Source organism: Manihot esculenta, chromosome 5 (assembly GCF_001659605.2).
Source record: "Manihot esculenta cultivar AM560-2 chromosome 5, M.esculenta_v8, whole genome shotgun sequence".
NCBI lineage: Eukaryota > Viridiplantae > Streptophyta > Magnoliopsida > Malpighiales > Euphorbiaceae > Manihot > Manihot esculenta.
Window position 1 is genome coordinate 5,663,426 of NC_035165.2, and position 19,669 is coordinate 5,683,094.

Genomic DNA, 19,669 nt, shown 5'->3' on the forward strand with positions numbered 1-19,669 from the left:
TGGGTATATTAGTCAGTTTGCTATTTGGGTATGGGAGTGTTGAGAGGTATGGGTATCATAAATGGGTCTCTATCATGTGGGTATGAGTCTCTGTATATGAGATGATGGACAGTCTGTTTATAGATAGAGAAATGGCCGACGTTAGAGGAGATGGCTTACTCCAAAAAGCAAATTGGAGGTCATAGGATTGTAAGAAGAGTTGGATTTCATCCCTATTGAAGTACAATTAGTATTAAATTTTAAATTAAATTTAAATCAAACTTATAAAGAATTATTTATTTTAATTTAATGGTAAATATATCTAAGTAAATTTAAAAGATTTCAGAGAGTAAATATAAAAATTTTTAGATTTTATTCTATTAAAATTTCTATTTTCATTTCAAAAAAAATTATTTATTTGAATGGTTAAAATATTAAATTTTAAAAAATATATGAATAAATTTATTAATATTTAAAAATTTTTAGTATAAAAGGATAATTTAGAAAAATAAAAAATTGTGATTGGCGGGTGACGAAATTTGATGTGGATGTTCACATGGACTGCTGCATAACTGACCAACAGATTTGAACATCGGATTCACCAATGCTTCAACTTTTTGGATATCGGCACATGTTCAATGGTGTATTACAATATAATTTTTAATTTTTTTTTATTAATTAAATAAATTTTATTAAGTAAAGTGTGTTTAAAAATTATATTTGAGTTCAATCTGATTAAAATTGAACCAAACTAATTCTAAATTTAAAACCGGTCCTTTGCCGGGTCTATAAAGGAGCTCAGCTCTAACACTGGTGTCCAGTAAGAGGACTGACCAAGCACAAAAATCTCACCGTCATCATCTTCTACTATTGGTTCTGCGACACGCACCGATGGTCGATTCGCAGAAGAGAGTGGTGGTGTGCACTCCACTAGAATGTGAAACGGCAGCGGAAATGCTATCTTCCATGGAGAAAGCAAGAGAAGAAGGTGCAGACCTTGTTGAATTTCGCATTGATTCCATGTCATTCTCTCACATTTCTCAGCTCCACAAACTCTTTCAACTCAGAACTCTCCCTGCCATCGTTTCCTTCAGGTACCTAACTTCTCTCACTTGCACTCCTCCTGTTTACACCAATCAAGTTTTTTCCCCTTTTTATTTATTTTTTTATATTATTAGAATTACATAAAAATATATTATAAATTAAAAATTATTTTAGAAATATTGGGATACCTAATATCTGCAACTGAGTCGTCAGGGGAATTGGAGTGTGTGCCTTTATCTTGTATTGGTGGAATGGGCATTTGGCCATTTACCAACAATTCCTCATTTATTGATTTCTTCCAAATTATTGGAAAAAAATTAAATATTTATTTAATTAAATGTAAATAATTAAAACTAAATATTAAAAAATTATATAAAATTAATTAAAGTTTTTGTAACTAAATAATAAATGTGTGAATTTTAAAATAGTTTTAAATTAATATTGTGAGAATGATAAATATGTTGGAGAATTCTCTCGTGATTAGAGAGAGTCATCTCTCTCCTACAGCACTTGAAAAAAGTCATTACTACGGTGAACTTATATGTGAATAGTAACTCCATTAAAATAACCAAATGGAAATAAATTGCAGGACAATTATTTCTTTAAAACTGATTCTGAGATATTCCTGTATGAAATCGCCACTATGAAAACCTTATTGGTTGACGTTGACCAACCTACGTGAAATACGTGGCAGAAATTCAATAGCCAGGCCCACAACAAATTATTATAAATTTGTGTGAACATCGTACGGTGGTCCAGAGATTTTGAGCTGTTATTTTTATTTTATTTTATTTTATTTAATTGCAGCCATTACTGTCTTTTCACTTATCATTTCACTCCGAAAAACCTTTGGAAGGTGGAAAACCTTTATATTTAGATGTGGACAATTTTTCTGTGGCATGTTTGAATAAAAGATGGAAAATATGGAAATCGAAAATAAAAGTGGATAACGATTAGAAAAAAAAAAATTTTTTTTTTAGTATATTTGGATATGTGGAGGAAAATATAGAAAGAAAATTTGTTTTTTAATAATTAAAATTACAATTTTAACCTTATATATTAAAAACAACATAATAAATATAAAGATAAATTAGGGAGAAAATAATAGTAGTAGATTATAAAATTTATTGTCCTTCCAATAATTTTTTTTAAAATTTTTTTTTCATTTAAATCAATTGGATAAAAAATAAATTTTTTTTTATAAATATAATAGAGTTCACAAATTGCTTAATTTAGTTAACATTGTTATTCTAAAAATGCTTTCTGATAAAGTGGATGCTTTATTAATAAAAATGCATTTTAATAAAATTTATATAAAATATGAATTATATTTGACATTTTTACCGTAGAGATATATCGAATCGTCATTCATAAACAATAAACAATGTCTTATTTAATATTAATTAATTATAAATTACTTTACCTGTTATTTTTTATTTTTTTTGTTTAAATTTTTTGTATATTCGCTAAGAAAATAACTAAATCACTTAAATTTTAGTAAAATAACTTTAATTTAATTATTTTTTATCTTACCTAATTACTTCAATTTTAATAATTCTCTCTTCGTTAATAGAAAAAAGTCAATAATAAGATAATTTTAAGAAATTATAAAATAATCATTATATATAAGTTCCATTTTTGTGAAGAAAATAAATTGTATTTGAAAAATATTTTTAATTATTAAAAATATTTTTCAACAAAATTAATTTATTTTTTATTATTTAATTTTAATTTTTAAAAATAAAATATATTAATAAATTTATATATAAAATTTTTAATACTAATTTCTCTTAAGAAGAACAGATTATTTTATTGACTAATTTTTCCAAATATTAAAATACCATAGAATATAAAATTCATAAAATAGATGGAACATTAGTAGAGATAAGGTTAAAATTGGAAAATTTAATTAACATTCTTTAAATTTTTTAAATTAGCAGATCATTTTAGACAAATTATTTTCTGAATAATGTCAGGTAAAAGTGAACTCATGGAATAATAGTAATCGTTTTTTTTTTCTTTCAAATATTTTATAGAAATTTTGATTTGTAAGTGAAGAACTATATTTGGTTGAAGGGCGGATTCATGGAATGCCTCAAGCAGCGAGGACCGCAACACCAGCACATGTCTGCAAGTGATGAGATTGGCTGTCGACCTAAACGTTGAATTTGTCGAAATGGACTACGAGGTAATCATTCATTTTCTTAATAAATTTATATTTATAATCGAATTTTTAAATCACAGTAATAAAATTAATATTTTTAAATTTATCACAATTATAATTATAATTAGATAATTAAATAGTTAACATTTGTTTGATTAATAAGATAGTGTTTAAAATAAATATTTTTATTTTTTGTTTCTAACTTCCCTCATTCCTACTTTCACATATGTTCTGAATAAATGAAAATTTAAAATGTTAGAAATTTTATAGGCTGAAGTACACAGTCTTTGTTATTTTATTTAATATTATTATTGATATTAAATAAAATTGCCTATATAATAATAAAACACATGCTTTTTTTCATTTCATAATTTTTATTTATTTTTATTGATCTTTCAATTATACACATTTTAAATATATTAATTTTTATTAAATACTAAAAAATATTTTAAATATTTACTTAAAAAAATAATATTTAATAAAAATTATTTTAAAAATAAAATAAAATAAAATAGAATTATAATAATCTATTTATATGTTACAATAATTTTAAAATAATAAAAAAATAGGTGAACAAAAATTATACAATGAAAGAAATATAATTTATAGAAGTATTGAATAATTTATTATAATATTCTATTATACTAAGAGTTCAATATTATATATAATAAATATAAACTATGTTTATTTTTTTAAATATAAAATGTAGATTAGGAGGCTATTTTATAATTAAGAACTTTTAAGACTATATTACTGTTAACTTTCTCAATTTAATTTATTTTTATTAGCGTATCAAATTAAAAAATTTTAATTGGAATCGATATCAGCATTGAAATCCAAATCATAAAAAACGGTAATATTTTAAAATTGAAATAAAACTATATCAAAATGATAAAAAAAAAATTAAAATCATTTTCAAATCATTAAAATTGTGGTTTCAATTTAAATTACAAATCAAAACCAATTGAAATCGACCCTGGGCAGGACTATATACACCTATTTAAAAAGGGGGAATGGTTAAATCCAGTTTCCAAGATAGGAGGAGGATCCCTTCCCATCCTAGAATGGCAAAGAGAAGCCTCATGGAAGAAAATGAATATCTGTTGTACTGGATGAGAAACTGAGAAAGAGGTGAAAAACTAAAAATTTTTCTCTCTATAAAACCTAAAAGTGAGAGTACCTATAAATTTTAGTTTTTTTGTGCCCACGTTTAACCTGTAATCATTCATTTCTTGCAATAACTTTATGGTATTTAAATATAAAATAGTTTATTATTAGTATTATTTTGTTAAAATTAGTTTTTTACTACAAAGACAAAATAAAAAATATAACATGAAAATCAAAATAACTACATAGGACATTTAGAATGCGTGTAATATAAACTAGATTTCGTAAAAAATTACAGCTATCACCATATTTTCCAGTGTAAAGTAGGCTCTTATTATCGACTCGAATCAAATGGAACTCTTCAGGTTGCTTCTGATACCAACATGGCTGAATGTGTATACAATAGACCCAATAGCAAGTTAATTGTTTCGAGCTACGTGAATGGTGGGAAACCTTCGCCGGAGAAACTCGGTAATCTGATTGCTTGTATGCAGTCTACCGGAGCAGATGTGATTAAGCTAGTAATCAATGTGGAGTATATCACAGATTTGGCTTCTGTTTTTAAGATTCTTGCTCATTGCCAGGTAGCTACTTCTCCCATACAACTTCTCAAAAAAAAAAAATTATAAAATTCCATTCAGAACTATTATATATTTTCAGGTTGCCTGCAGGTTCCATTGATTGCTCTTGCAGTGGGCAGTAGAGGGCTCATAAGCCAGCTTTTGGGGCCAAAATTTGGTGGGTTTCTGGTGTACGGATCTTTGGGAGACAAGACAGTTCCTGGCATGCCAACTCTGTTCAGTCTTAGACATGTTTATAAGCTTGAATATATAAATGCAGAAACAAAAGTTTTTGGTCTAATTTCAAATCCAGTTGGCCATAGTAAAGGTCCTATTCTGCATAATCCTGCCTTCAGACACACAGGATATAATGGAATTTATGTCCCCATGCAAGTGGATGATATCAAAGCATTCTTTAGAACTTACACAGGCACTGACTTTGCAGGTTTTAGGTATGCAGCCATTTTCGTTTCCATAACTCCCCTGTTTGTTCATATTCAGATTCCTTGTTTTTTTTTTTCTGATGGACCTAGTGTTGGAATCCCACACAAGGAAGCGGCAGTTGGGTGCTGCGATGAAGTCCATCCACTGGCCAAGGTCAGGAATTCTGACACTGTTAGCAGCAAGTTATGATGATTACCAGAATTCCATAAATATGCAACAGAAGAGATCTGATATTACTTTTAATAATCAATGAAGATAAGTTAGATTAATGCACTGGCCTCTTGAAGTTCTTGGTTATTTTTACCTATAAGCTTCTAAGTTTTGGCATTCTTTCTCATCCAGTCTATAGGAGCTGTGAACACTATAGTAAGGAGACCTACTGATGGCAAGCTGGTTGGTTATAATACAGATTGTGAGGCTTCTATTAGTGCAATAGAGGATGCCCTCAGAGGTACTGCGCTCATAAATTTTCATTTGTCATCTTTGTAAAAGTACTTGTCTCTGAGTTAGATAGGAAGAATGCAAAAGAGAGAAAATTAGATCAGACATCTGTGATCTATTAATGGGTTTTGACGTCAGTAAAAATGACGATAACTTGATTGATTGCTTCTCTGGAAATATAGAAAGACAGGCTACCAACGGAGGAGGATCAGATGCTTCACCTCTAGCTGGGAAAACTTTTGTGTTGGTTGGGGCAGGAGGTGCAGGAAGAGCACTTGCTTTTGGTGCCAAAAGTAGAGGAGCTCATGTCATTGTTTTCAACCGCAACTATGGTAAGCTATGCTAAATTGTCTGATCATGTAAAACTAGTCGTTTACCCAAACGTGCAGATATTAAAATTTTTAATATTAATAATATTATTTTATAAAATATTTTTTTTCATATAAATTCACTCTTAATAGATAGAAATAAAACATTTCTTTTAAAATTTTAAACTCAAAATAATAATAAGTATAAATACATTTAAAAATATTAAATATTTTAGTATTTATTACCATATATTATTAATATATAATAATAAATTCATATTCAAAAAACTATATTCTTAGAAAAATAAAGTTTACTAACATTGAATGGTGGTGGATGGCAATGGTGGTAGTGAAGGAGAATATCTGTTTATTACAATATCTTTTAAGTATATCAATTTCTTGAAGAATAGTAAAACATAGTATATCAATTATATTATAGTATATCAATTATGTCAAGCGAAATAGTAGGAATGACTTCACAACAATCACTATATAAATATATTTTATTATTAAAAAAAATAGGATAATCTCTCAAAATATTTAAATGGCTCATTGTCGAACTTCAATATTGTCAAGAGAGTTGAATTGACTATCAAGAGTAGTTCAAACATACATCATGCTAGATGTTTATAAAATAATAAAAAAAATTTTCAAAACACGAGAGAGGAGAAATGTGTTAAGAAAAATACGAAGTAAAGATTGTGTTAATGAATTTTATATAGAATGGATAATGAGTATTATATTTTTGTGGAAAGTGAAAAAATTAAAATTATTACAATAATTAATATAATGATAACTTATTTATAATGATTGATTTAGAGTATTAGAATCAAAATTTTATTTTTATTATATTTATTAATTTTTATAGTTATTTGAATTAATAAAATTCTAATTTAATTATATTTTATTACAATTCGTTGTATTAATTTTTTAATTATTTTATATTTTTATTATGATCAATATTTTTTGTAATAATTTTAATTGATTATATATATATTTATTTATATAATTATTTATATCATATAGATTATTTGTAATTAAATTATATTAGTTATAATTTTATAAAAATAGTAAAAACTTTTTATGTGATATTTTGTTATAGAATTATTGCTATTGATTTTTTTAATTGTCCAAATAATTTTTTATATGGTGATTACTTAATTTTTATAAATATATTTTTAACATTTTACTTATTATTAGAATAAAAAAATACAATAAATTTTTTAATAATAAAAGATAATAAAAATTTTATTGCAATATTAATAATATAATATATTAAGAAGTGGTAGAATATCAAGAGGTCATATAATAATCACAATAAATATAATAAACATTATATTTAACGTATTAGAAAGTAGTAGGAAATCAAGATGTTATATATTAATAGTGATTAAAAATAATAAATTATATTTATTATATATATATATTAATTATTTTTTATATAAAAATAAAATTATAAATATATAAAAATTTATAAATATATTTGCATCACATATTATAAATATACAGGTTAATCGTATCACTTATTAATTTTTCATATGTAAATTAAATAATACTTGTAAATCTCTTATTAACCTATCTTAAAATTCAGATTTATATATATAAATTTATTATTTACTAGACCTATTACAAATTTAAATATATCATTTTTCATATTTTATAGTTAAAAAATATATATATTAATTTTTATTGATTATTTTAAATATATAGTTAATTTTAAATTTTTTAATTATAAATTAATTTATTATATTAAAAATTATAAAAAATTAAAAAATCACGTACACATTGTAATAATAAAAATAATAAATTATATTTATTATAAATATATTAATTAATAATATTATTAAATATAAATATAAAAATAAAATATATTAAATATGCTATTGAATATAAGTGCATGAAATTTAAATATATTTAATATTAATAATTTTAATACTATACTCTTATGAGATCGCGATATCTATCCAAACGGACCCAAATCTACGTCGGATTCAAGATTCACATTCTTGTTATATGTCTAACTGTGGTGCTGTGTTTTGTAAAGAGAGAGCAAAATCTCTCGCACATGCAGTTTCAGGAAAAGCACTCCCATACGAAAGTCTGGAGAAATTCCGCGCAGAAAAAGTGATGATACTTGCAAATGCTTCTGCGGTTGGAATGGAACCTAATTCAGACCAAACTCCTGTCTCGAAGGTTGTTTCTACATCTGTCCCTCGCTCTCGCAATGTAGTTTAATAAATAATTATACACTTTTATTTATTTCTTCATGTTTTCTTGTGTGCAGGAGGCTTTAAAAGCGTATGAGTTGGTATTCGATGCGGTTTACACCCCCAGAAACACAAGGCTCTTGCAAGAGGCTAAGGAGGTTGGTGCAATCGTGGTGAGCGGACTTGAGATGTTCATCAGGCAGGCCATTGGTCAATTCAGACTGTTCACTGGTGGCTTAGGTTTGAACCTCATAAACTCATCAGTTATTAAACTTTCTTAATCCATCATGTTCATCTTAGTTTCACTCCTCTGCAGCTCCAGAGGCATTCATGCGCAAGCTGGTCTTGGAGCAGTTCTAAATGTTACGCCTCGCCATGGTCATTGCAATTTAAGAAGATAAATTTCTTTGCAACTGTTTGTCTAATCTATTGAAATAATTGAAGTGCGCCAGTTTCCTGCTTGCTGCCTTTAATTTCTCAAGTACAGTCCAGACTGGTTTAAATTTTCTATGAACTTTCGTAAATAAAATGTGTTGAGAAAGAAGCTAGTCATCTACCTGAGATGCCTACTGTAATCACTAAGGTACACCTGTTGCCTTATTTCAGAATAAGATTTTCAAAACATTTGATGCAATGTGATTGAGATGGATTCTAGTATAACAGAAAAGTACCCTTCTTTTGACAAAAATTATGACAAGTTCAGCACTACGCGTGATCTGATGCAGGAAATCACAGACTCTTGAAACTATCAACCAAATTATGCTCTCAGTCTTCATTAAACAAAATGTTCAGTCTTCAGATGCTAGATAGGCTGCAGCATTAGCTACATAATCGACTCAGTGAGTTAGTATTTTTGCAAACAAGATTTTAGTTTACTAACAATGTGAACACTTCGTGTTTTTCTGAAGAGAAATTAAATTCGACGATTTACATTTAGCAATAGTTTTGCAATTGTGATAAAGAAGCTAGGCTAAGCAAAGAGGGCATTTGGTCTAGTGGTATGATTCTCGCTTTGGGTGCGAGAGGTCCCGAGTTCGATTCTCGGAATGCCCCTTTTGCCTTCGTGCTTCTACTTTGTCCATGAAAATAGTCGGAGTTCCCGCTGGGGACTTTTTGATTTACATTTGCAGTAGTCTTTGTGATTATGATAAAGAAACTAGGCTAAGCAAAGAGGGCATTTGGTCTAGTGGTATGATTCTCGCTTTGGGTGCGAGAGGTCCCGAGTTCGATTCTCGGAATGCCCCTTTTTTTTCTTGCTTCTACTTTGTCCATGAAAATAGTCGGAGTTCCGACTGGGTCCTTGATTTGCATTTAGCAGTATCTCTGCGATTATGATAAAGAAACTAGGCTAAGCAAAGAGGGCATTTGGTCTAGTGGTATGATTCTCGCTTTGGGTGCGAGAGGTCCCGAGTTCGATTCTCGGAATGCCCCTTTTTTCTTCGTTCTTCTACTTTGTCCATGAAAATAATCGGAGTTCCCGCTGGGGACTTTTTGATTTCCCTCCAAACCTTCCATCAAAATGGCTACCTTCTTTTTCTCCTTCCACCAATTTTCTTTTACGGCCGATCATTCATTTAAAACGCCATTGGGCTAATTACTGTTCGCTCGGAGCTGCTTTTCTTGCATCTGATGAGTTGAATAGCTTCAGTGTCAGTGTTGGAACGGGTATACTCCAGTTTTCCATGGCTGATCGTTGCGATGCTCATTTTCAGTCTCAGTCATCACCTGGTAATTTTAGCATTTTTCTTGATGATTACAATGAGCTATGCTTTTTGATTGGATTCCTTATTTGCTTATCACTTTGCTTTTGTGATCCTCGGGAATTTGAATCAGTCCCATCTTGCTCTTGTGTTCTATTTGAAGGAAATAACCCAAAAATTGTATATGCTCCTTTTTTCTTTATTAGTTTTGAGTTTTCCTCGGAATTATGTGCTGGTTAATGTTTACTTTATAACAAATATCTGAAGCTTGCGTGAAAGTTGGAATCCGTGAACAATCAATCCACATGTTTCGTTTAGAATGCTATATGAAGAATAGAAATTGCAACTTATTAAGTGAAGAATCGACGAAGGTAGTAGGTGCAGCTACCAATCCTTCCCCAGAAGGATCAAAATTAGATATGTGGCGTTTCATCTATGCTGCTAATGTTGAATTGAAGCAATTCTTTGCTTACTGTAAGAAAGTCATCTTTGTTTACTCTATGTATTTGCTATGATAAAACTAGGTCGCAAGTTCGATGAGTTGATTTACTGATACTTGTGAGTCTCTTGTGATTAAAAAATTAGGTTGGGAGCAGAAGGATGTGGGAGAAGGGAATCATCAATTGTTCCAAGATACTGTACCGTTAGATGATACTGTTGCGCTTGATAGTTCTTTGGACGAAACCAAATTGGAGACACTTGATTTTGACACTGAAGTAGTGGATAGTCCTGATCATGTCAAGGATGTGATCACCCATATGGTAACTGAAGATGAGAAAGAAGTTGTGCTTGACAGTGAAAGTGAAGGAAACTGTAGTTCTGAGTTTGCCAGCGTTACCAATTGGTTATCTAATGTTAAAGAAGATAGAAGACCAGAAGCACGTGTAGTAGGCTCACAAAAAAGGCAGTTCGGTTCACCATTTGTGCAGCTGGAAGACTCGGCGGAGACTTTTGATGGATCTGCTGGTGGTACAGGTTAGTATGATAGATCTGAGAAAGTTTGGATTTTAGCATCAGTTATTAGTCACGCTTTGTATTTTCCATGAGCATTTATTGACTCCCCTGCCACAAAATGACTAATTTAAAAACTTTTGTTCTGTTAATTCATTGTTTGTCAAAAGGATCTCTGATTATCAATGAAAACCCAGCTGCAGGAAGAAGTCTTCCTCAGACGCATCCATTTGATCAAGTGTTCACAGGGCTAAACTACAATAGCTCTGAGGAACCTAGAGAGTCATCCCAAGCAAATGCACTTGACTTTGTCAATCACTACCTATCACTTAACAATGTTGGTTTTTCTCCAGGAACTAAGCCTAGAGATGCTGTAAAGAGAAAAATGAGTCCTGTCTCAGGCATAAAGGGCTGTCAAAGTTTGGCTAAGCAAATCCAAAGTAGAACGACATTCGGAAAAGATGGAATTTTTGAATGGGCTGATAGTGATCATTATGGAGGGGATGATTTCTTTAGCAAGAGGATGGATGCAGCATTTAGTCAAGAAGGTTCCCGGCGGAGATCTGTATTAAGGGATCAGAAGGCTGGGCATGTTTATAGTAAAGGTAGCAGCAGCTCAGAAAATAAGTGCAAGGAGAAATTTGTAAACCTTGATAGGGAAGTTACAAGTTCACCTTGTTCAGATTCAAGGACTGCAGTCGACTGTCAAAAGGAGATAAACAAGATGGGACAAGCATCCAAAATGATTTTGGAAAATAATTTTGTCAATAACCTAAATCAACATTTGCCTGCAGTACAATTGGAGCAGGAGACAGATCCTTGTAGTATTGAAAGAAACACACCAGATGTGTTTGATGTCGGTTTTAGCACTCAAATGGCAGCTGAAGCTATGGAAGCCTTATCATATGGTCTTCCCTCTGACAGTGATGCTGGTGTTTATCAATACCAACAGAACTTGTTAGTAGATTCTTCAATCGGTGTAACAAAAAGCTGTATTCATTTCAAGAAGCCTTGCCTTCAGAAGGATGCTTTAGAAGGCATTGCAAGAACTTCAAAGCAAATAAAGGGTTCTGCTAGAAAAAGAAGTTCCAGTTCATCCTTGAAACGTTCTGGATATGACAAGTTAGATAATGAATTGGCAGTAACCAAAAAAAGGAAACGGAGCAAATCGTTGGCTGGGAGCTCAAATGGGATAAATACTGTGGACAAAAATAAATGTCCAACCAGAAAATCTCCAAAGCCTGCCAAGAAATGTACAGAAGAGGAAGCTACAGGCAAAAACAACACTAAAGGGTGTGAAAACTATGGGAATTTATCAAAACCATTTGAGCCTGTTGTGTGCCAAACTGGGCTTCGGAATGCGAAAGGTACAATGCAAGCAACTAAAGATGAGCCAGATAATGTAGGGCACAGGATGAACAATGGTGTGCAAAGCAGTGTCGTTACGTACAAACGAAAGAGAAGTCGTTTGGGTCCTAAGCCATTTGGGGCACTAAGAGCTGGAGAAAAATGTGCTGAATTGTGTTGCGAACAACTTAGAAAAGGGGGCCTTTTTGCTGACAAAACAGTGCATTGGATAACAGGGGGCGAATTGGCAGAGACTAAGGACAGGCCAAATAATCAATGGAAAAGGACAAGTGATATCATTAAGAACGGTATAGTTACTTACAGAAGAAAGAATAGTCTTTCCAGTGCTAAGCTATCTGAATCGTTGAGTGCTGAAGGAAAACATGCCAAACCATGTTGCAACATATCTGACACAGTGGGAAAGAACGAATTGACTCAAAAAGAGCAAGGTGGCTTAGAGATGTCTTCCTTATTAAGATTTTTGAAGTCCAATTCATGGGGATGCACCAAAAGGAAAAGAACACTTCGCAAACGGCCAAGTCATTCATTCGGATCTAGTAATCAGTACATCTCATTCATGGTAATTGATGCAAGAGAAGGTTACAAAAGATCATTCAACAAAAACCTTCCCAAATCATCCCTTTTGAAAGAAATCATAAGATTAGGCATCCCTGAGTTGAAACTTGATTTTAGTAGGAGAGATTTAAGAAAACGAAAAGACACGGCATGTGTCCAAGTTCTGTTTAGCCAGCATTTAGATGATGATATCATCAGGCAGCAGAAGAAGGTAGGTTTACTCCCCCTCTCTTTCCGGTTAGTAGCGTGATCATTTTCAAATCTCATGTATTCTCTTTATTCAAATAGATCATGGCACGTTTGGGCATTTCTGTTGCGTCATGTTCAATGGACGCCACACATTTCATAGCAGACAAATTTGTCCGTACGAGGAACATGTTGGAAGCTATTGCTTTTGGTAAACCAGTCGTGACTCATTTATGGCTTGAAAGCTGCGGGCAAGCGAGCTCTCTAATTGATGAGAAAAATTATATCTTGAGAGATGTCAAGAAAGAAAAAGAAATTGGTTTTAGCATGCCTGTTTCACTGGCTCGTGCAAGCCAACATCCACTTCTGGAGGTGATTATCTAAACTTATGACTATATTGCCAAAAATAAATATTTCTCTCTCTCAAAAGTTCCATTTCAGAATTCATATTGTGCTATTGGGACATTGTTTATATACTAATATCTGACCCCTTCACAGAATCGACGGGTATTAATTACTCCAAACATACAACCTGACAAAAAAATGATTACTAGCTTGGTCAAGGCTGTTCATGGACAGGTACGAATTACTGCAATTCGTAGATTATAATTTTGGGGGGAGCAATATATACGTCACCGTCTCTTTGAGTCTGTTTTCCCTTTGATTTTCCTGCATCTTGTATTCTATATGCCATCCGTCCATCCTGAATTTGCATACGATAAATGTTCCTCAGGTAGTGGAAGAAACTCAGATATCAGAACTGAAGATCCCAGATGATTTATTAGTTCTTTCATGTGAAGAAGATCATGCAATCTGCACACCTTTCCTTGATAAGGGTATAGTACTAGAATTGCCTAGTTTTATTTCAAGTAAAAGGCGTCTCTGGGTTTGCAAAAATAAAATGAGTCTAAACCTGTTTGCAGGAGCAGCGGTTTACAGTTCAGAGCTTCTGTTGAATGGGATAGTAATCCAGAAACTAGAATATGAAAGGTTAGACTGCTTTATTTCAATCTACATATAATGTAATTTTTATATGCATAACTGATCTATATTATAAATATTTCATGAAAATTAATAGAAATAATTTTTAGCTTCATTAAATGTAGTTCAAGTAATCACTTAAATTAATGAGCAAACATAAATATTTTAATAGAATTTTAAAATTAAATGAGAATAATATAGTAAAATATTATTTAAACTTATAATTACTCGGCAAATATGTATAAGAACTAAAAGAGAGGATAAAGGTTTGATATAAATTGCCATATTTGGATGATATTCAACTGACTTAATGGATCACAAAATGAGTTGAGATTTTTTCAAATTTTCTAGAGGACACTGGTTTTTAAGAATTAACCCGAGTTATGATCATGGTATCTGATATGTAGTATGCTTCTCTTTTTGAAATTTGTCTCCACTATGCTGATATTTGCTTTAAGGGCAGGCATCAACTCTTCAGAAATAGCAACAAGAGAAGTCGCCACCACAATAAAAGGTGAAGGAGAAATGATGAATTGTCCCATTTTTTTCACAGATGACAAATGTAATTAGTATATTTTTGTTTTTGCCAGAATTTGTCATATAATGTCAATGAAGGGTGGGAACATAGTTGGGGACTTTTCTCTGGTAAAAGTTTAGCAGATTGTAGAGATCACCAAGTTAATGATGATTACAGAACCCTTTTGTAGATCAAGTCATGTCACACCATCATATTCTTGCTGAAAGAGCAGAATTGTGGCAAGACTTAACGTTTGGTGTTCGCATCTCATACAAGGCTTTATCTTAAATTCCATAGATCTAATGTTACTGTATTTTAACAGAGGCCACATATCGTGTGGTACTAGAAAATCAATATTTTTGGTCTTCGAGTGTTCGTTGATTTTGGAGACAAGGCAAGATGGTGAGATTGTTTGTCATATAGGCTTAATACAATAAGGATAAATCTTGTCTTTCACAATTCACAGCTTTTCTTATTAAAAAAGTGAATTCCCCATACTTGGCGGCATGAAAACTTGAAAATGACACTTTCTTCCCTATTATCCAATCTACACCCTCCAAAGCCCTTTCAAGACATTCAAGGAAGTGTTTCCTTGCCATGGTGTCTGATTATTGAGCCTTATTAATACATTTTTCTTGACAATCTGGCTTAGCAGATGTGATAATAATCAAAACTGCAAGATACATTATTTGTGTGTTTTTTTGCTTATTTTAATTGTTTTTTTTTTTCCCTTATAAACCAAACTAAACACTATTCTATTTATGATTTTGTACTGACAATACATTTCATAACTCTGCAAGTCAAAAACAGATGTTTAACACGACTCAATAGAATGACATTTAAGTGCCGTCATTTAAAAGCCAAGCAGAGACTAAGCTCTGCTAGTGCAAGATGCCAAATACATTCTCGTCCTTTGTAATCAGCATCAGGTCAATAGGATATCCATCAGAATTCTACCACACAATCTGAGCAAATCATATAAAATTTCAATTCACAGAAAATGCGGCTTCTTTAAGCTGAATCTAGTTCATCATTTTACAAACAATAACTAATGTTTACAAAAAAGATGGTACAAAACCATCAGATTTAAATAGGCATCACAGTGTAGATTAGAGGTGGCATTTTTGTTTCTTCTCTTGCCTGTAACAGGAACACGTCATAGAAGCCACACTAAAACCATTAAAAATATATAAAACATGGAGACTTCTAATCTAAAATATAGTTGCATAAAAATTTTACTTCTAATCAGTTTTGTCAAGTTCAAATAAAATACTTCATCGGTGGAATCTAGTTACATACACTTACAAAGTCTTGAGTTCTTTCAGATTTCATTAACCTAGAAAATAGTTGTAGACATCATCAATCATCAAAAGTTTCCAAGTAGAATGTATAAGGTTGCTTTAAGTTCATTAAGAAACAAATAAAAAGCATACCAATTTATCAGACTAATGATTAGCCTCAGAAGCCGGAGCATTACTGAAGCTGTCTAAGCTTCCACTTGTGGGTGCCGCAGGATTTGCTTGATACGTAGGTGGAACCATGGAAGGGGCACCGCTAGAAGCAGTGGGTGCTGGCATACTCCCAGGAGCAGTTGTTGGGGGAATCCCCATGGGAAACCTTGGACCACTTACATGACCAGGTATGGAAGGAGCACCAGGCGGTGCCACCATTTGTGGCATGGCTGGAGCAGACACATAACCTACCAACAAAACATGAGTATGTTAAAAACCAATGTTCTCACTGTAACAGGATATATCACTTTAGGATACAATGCATAAAGGTCAAACAGTCAATTCTGAGAATGCAAGCAGTAGAACTACAGTGGATTACCATATTACTAGTAATACACAAATATGAATAAAAAGTAAGATGATTGCTATATAATCACCTCTGGCAATTTTAAATCCATGAAAATGGATCATTGCTTGTAGAAAACAGCTGATATGTAAATCATAAGTGTGAAAAAACTACTAAAGAAAATTTGCATATATACATATATATATATATATATATATATATATATTAAAAAATTAGATTGCACTAGGAAAACAAACTCAAGACCAAACTCTTAGTAGCAATAATCACATAAATCATGCAAAAGTAAACTGCAAGCATCAAACTAATTTTCTTTATTGCTGCAATCTACCTGGTGCACCAGGCACAGGTCTTGGCAGAACAGGAGGCCTAATTCCAGGGACTAGTGATGTATTTGCAGTTAACTGCGGATTCCCTGCAATGGGCATTACTGGTGTTGGTAGAACTGGAAGACGGGGCCTCTGTGCTAGTAAATGCTGATTGTATGCAGCTCCAACCTGCTGATATGCTGCCGCTTGGCCAAGATGTTCCTTTATTCTTTGGTCAATTAAACTCTGGGTTTGTTGCTCCTCAAACTGTTGATAGTAGGCTCTCACATTTGCCTAAACTTAATGAACAAGAATCAGTTCACAAGTTGTAACTTGTAGACAATAATAAAATAATGATGATGAATAATGTAATACAAACAAAAGGAAAACATACCTTGTGCTTATAACCTGCATTGTGTTGTTTTCTAACAGATGGCTGAATTAAAAGGAGATTATCAGAGACATAAAATGTTCAGTTAAGATTTACAAGTTTAAACATAATCCACAACAAGCTGTAGGCTATAAGAAACAGAAACATATTCTACATTAAAGTAAATGGTTTTAAAAATATACAAACTATGATGACAATATTTCTTCATGCTTTAGTGCCTTTGCTGACCAAAACTCACGTCTAATAAGTTTCCACTTAAAATTTCGTCCTTCTTCCCCTGTTAGCTTTTAGGAATGGTGAACGGGAACAATTAGTTGACAGGTAGGATATGAAATAGAAAGTTTAAAGGTTGTTCAAAGCCAAAATATAAATGCTTAGGTTGTTAGGATTGAATCGCTAAGAAGCTTTCATCTAGAAGCTACTTGCAATGAACTGACTGACCCACTTGACTTGCCAACTGACCAAGTACTAAAGCTACATACAAGCACTAAACAACTCTCTCCCTCTCTTGAGCACTCCTGAGTGCAAAGGACTACATATGCTAATGGAAGTTGAGTATAAGGCTATCAGCTGTCTCTTTTGGTCAATCTCATCCTATGCAAGAAAGAAATTTATTGCATTACCCATAGAGAGTTTAAATGTCCAAAGGACTAAATATACCAATGGCAATTCAGTATCAGCTTTCTCAGTTGGTCAATCTCATCCTACACAAGAAAATCTTTATGTAAGCACATATGCAGAAGAGAGAGTGATTTTATTTCTATATAGAGTGTAGTAGGCAGTGCCTCCTTTTAACGAGCCAAACGTACAAATAACAAACTCAAGTTGGAAATGACCAACACAAGTAAAATATATTAAAATTTAAAAGAGTAACAAGATCTTTATGTAAGCACATATGCAGAAGAGAGTGATTTGATTTCTATATAGAGTGTAGTAGGCAGTGCCTCCTTTTAACGAGCCAAACGTACAAATAACAAACTCAAGTTGGAAATGACCAACACAGGTAAAATATATTAAAATTTAAAAGAGTAACAAGATGCAGAAATGAGCTCTTGTACATCTACTACTAGCTCAACAACAAGAATAATAATGACCAATTAAATGCTACCCAACATGCTTTTGGGAATTGAGTCCTGTAATAGAAGTTTTAGTACTCGACTGCACTTGGTTAATCTTCTCAAGTTGGAAAGACAATTTAACAGAAGGTAGTACACCAAGAAATATTCAACATTTCAGGGAAAGCAAAACACCCTCTTAAGTAAAGATAAAGAAAATGAACATTCATCTTGTAAAGATTTAAAAGCTCCCATTGATAAAAAAAAAAATGATATTGAACCTCCAAAATCCAAACTCTTGTACTTCCATCAACAGGATATGGTATCCTCCATAATAAAACTTACAAGGTAACTCAAAAGGAGATCGCTACAAGAAGAAAACTCACCTTTCATACTCATTGAATTATCAGTTATTAGGCTAAAGTAACTTACTAGCTGTTCTATAAGTCTCGAAATTAAATACAGGCAGAGAAGATATCCATCACAGTTAAGCTTTTAGCTTACAAATGGGATGGAATGCCACCAAAAAAGCCATTAAAAAAACCATAAAAAAGAAACTGAACCACACAGAAAAAAAGAAAGGTACTTACAGAATCATGAGTCAAATAAGTGTCACAATAGTCACAATAATACCTGCAAATGGAACCAGAAAGATAACCCAAAAACAATTGATAAGCAATTCTCCATTATCAGGGAAAGTAAAAAGACGATGTTAATCAAAGACGAAAATGAATGTCGTACCGAGGCATGGCTATTTGCAAATTGAACAGCAATCGGAGAGAGATAAAAAAAAAAACCTAAAATGTTGAATAAGATGCAGAACTGTAGTAGAAGGGCAGAAATAGGAGGAGGATCTTTTGATCGTAAGGTAGAACGATGTACGAAGCACGCTATCAACCGTACATGAGTTGTCTGCATATCTCGCCTAGCAGCGTCTTACCTGTCATTGAATGATGAGGAAAACGACATGTCGCTCTTATTTTTTTTTTTGAGGGGGGGTTCGTCTCGGCTTTCCTCATTGTGAACGTTGTGAATGGATATAGTGGCAGTTTTTTTTAAAAAAATTTTAGTTGTTTAGTTTTTTATTCTTATTGGTGTTTTATTTTTAAAGGTCCGTATTTGACCATGGCTTTTGATGCAAAAGACCTATCTGTAGGAGCTTTAATTTTGCTTTTCTGTACGAAGAATAGTTTTAAATGTGATGTCCGCAATCGAGACTACACTAATATGTTCGGCGGCTGATGCTCTCGTCGGTCTTTTTTGATAAAATTTTATAATATATTTTTTTTTGGATTACTTTTGTCGATGGATGATTCTCGCTATTAATCTCTTTTCTCTCTATTTACTTACCTGATTGTCTTAATTTTCTTTGCTCTTTATTGCTCTACCATTGCAAGTTTCATGATGATTGATATCGATTTATACTGCTTTAATCTCTGTTAGTATTTATTGTACGGACCGGTGTTGCAATAGTGCGAGGATGGTGTCGATTTCAATGTTTACTTTTTAATTGTGGATTTTAATTTATTTGGCTATTAATTTTTAATTCTATTTATTTTATTTTATTTATTTAATATTTTCGTTTCGC

General features: G+C 31.9%; 3 protein-coding genes and 3 non-coding genes across 11 annotated transcripts; 5 read left to right on the plus strand and 1 right to left on the minus strand.

The window, feature by feature from the left end:
- Positions 1-733: 733 nt before the first annotated feature.
- Positions 734-8,888, plus strand: LOC110614361 (bifunctional 3-dehydroquinate dehydratase/shikimate dehydrogenase, chloroplastic). 2 transcript variants are annotated; one of them, XM_021755882.2, is made up of 10 exons: positions 734-1,073; positions 3,100-3,211; positions 4,612-4,878; positions 4,966-5,306; positions 5,388-5,451; positions 5,641-5,749; positions 5,922-6,071; positions 8,092-8,240; positions 8,332-8,494; positions 8,571-8,888. In XM_021755882.2, the coding sequence occupies exons 1-10, from the start codon at positions 871-873 to the stop codon at positions 8,612-8,614; spliced, it is 1,602 nt and encodes a 533-aa protein (XP_021611574.1). In that variant the 5' UTR covers positions 734-870; the 3' UTR covers positions 8,615-8,888. The 2 variants fall into 2 exon arrangements, with proteins under 2 accessions (XP_021611574.1, XP_021611575.1); XM_021755883.2 differs by having other exon boundaries at positions 735-1,073; positions 4,660-4,878.
- A 137-nt stretch (positions 8,889-9,025) lies between these two features.
- Positions 9,026-14,893, plus strand: LOC110615318. Of its 2 annotated transcripts, XM_021757139.2 has the most exons (10): positions 9,026-9,982; positions 10,222-10,428; positions 10,540-10,929; positions 11,259-13,039; positions 13,117-13,386; positions 13,513-13,593; positions 13,748-13,850; positions 13,938-14,004; positions 14,459-14,509; positions 14,586-14,893. In XM_021757139.2, exons 1-10 carry the CDS (start codon positions 9,679-9,681, stop codon positions 14,650-14,652), a joined length of 3,321 nt encoding a protein of 1,106 aa, XP_021612831.1. In that variant the 5' UTR covers positions 9,026-9,678; the 3' UTR covers positions 14,653-14,893. The 2 variants fall into 2 exon arrangements, with proteins under 2 accessions (XP_021612831.1, XP_021612832.1); XM_021757140.2 differs by lacking the exon at positions 10,222-10,428.
- On the plus strand, positions 9,236-9,307 carry TRNAP-UGG. Its single transcript has one exon. It is a non-coding gene; the product is annotated as a tRNA-Pro (tRNA).
- On the plus strand, positions 9,427-9,498 carry TRNAP-UGG. Its single transcript has one exon. It is a non-coding gene; the product is annotated as a tRNA-Pro (tRNA).
- On the plus strand, positions 9,614-9,685 carry TRNAP-UGG. The gene has a single exon. It is a non-coding gene; the product is annotated as a tRNA-Pro (tRNA).
- Positions 14,894-15,345: 452 nt separating the features above from the next.
- Positions 15,346-19,102, minus strand: LOC110615319 (U1 small nuclear ribonucleoprotein C). Of its 4 annotated transcripts, XM_021757143.2 has the most exons (7): positions 18,823-19,102; positions 18,672-18,714; positions 17,030-17,071; positions 16,659-16,929; positions 15,946-16,211; positions 15,812-15,848; positions 15,479-15,652 (listed from the first exon to the last, which is right to left on the minus strand). In XM_021757143.2, exons 1-5 carry the CDS (start codon positions 18,828-18,830, stop codon positions 15,958-15,960), a joined length of 618 nt encoding a protein of 205 aa, XP_021612835.1. In that variant the 5' UTR covers positions 18,831-19,102; the 3' UTR covers positions 15,479-15,652; positions 15,812-15,848; positions 15,946-15,957. The 4 variants fall into 4 exon arrangements, with proteins under 4 accessions (XP_021612837.1, XP_021612835.1, XP_021612836.1 ...); XM_021757145.2 differs by lacking the exons at positions 15,479-15,652; positions 15,812-15,848 and adding an exon at positions 15,346-15,477; XM_021757144.2 differs by lacking the exon at positions 15,812-15,848.
- Positions 19,103-19,669: the final 567 nt, after the last annotated feature.

Coding starts and splice junctions, on each gene's coding strand:
- LOC110614361 (XM_021755882.2), top strand. CDS start 871: ATGGTCGATTCGCAGAAGAGAGTGGTGGTGTGCACTCCACTAGAATGT. Junction 1,074..3,099: donor CCTGCCATCGTTTCCTTCAG/GTACCTAACTTC, acceptor ATTTGGTTGAAG/GGCGGATTCATGGAATGCCT. Junction 3,212..4,611: donor TTGTCGAAATGGACTACGAG/GTAATCATTCAT, acceptor CATATTTTCCAG/TGTAAAGTAGGCTCTTATTA.
- LOC110615318 (XM_021757139.2), top strand. CDS start 9,679: ATGCCCCTTTTTTCTTCGTTCTTCTACTTTGTCCATGAAAATAATCGG. Junction 13,594..13,747: donor TCAAGGCTGTTCATGGACAG/GTACGAATTACT, acceptor AATGTTCCTCAG/GTAGTGGAAGAAACTCAGAT. Junction 14,510..14,585: donor AGTCGCCACCACAATAAAAG/GTGAAGGAGAAA, acceptor TGTTTTTGCCAG/AATTTGTCATATAATGTCAA.
- LOC110615319 (XM_021757145.2), bottom strand. Junction 16,930..17,029: donor ATGCAGGTTATAAGCACAAG/GTATGTTTTCCT, acceptor CATTAAGTTTAG/GCAAATGTGAGAGCCTACTA. Junction 16,212..16,658: donor ACCTGTGCCTGGTGCACCAG/GTAGATTGCAGC, acceptor TTTTGTTGGTAG/GTTATGTGTCTGCTCCAGCC.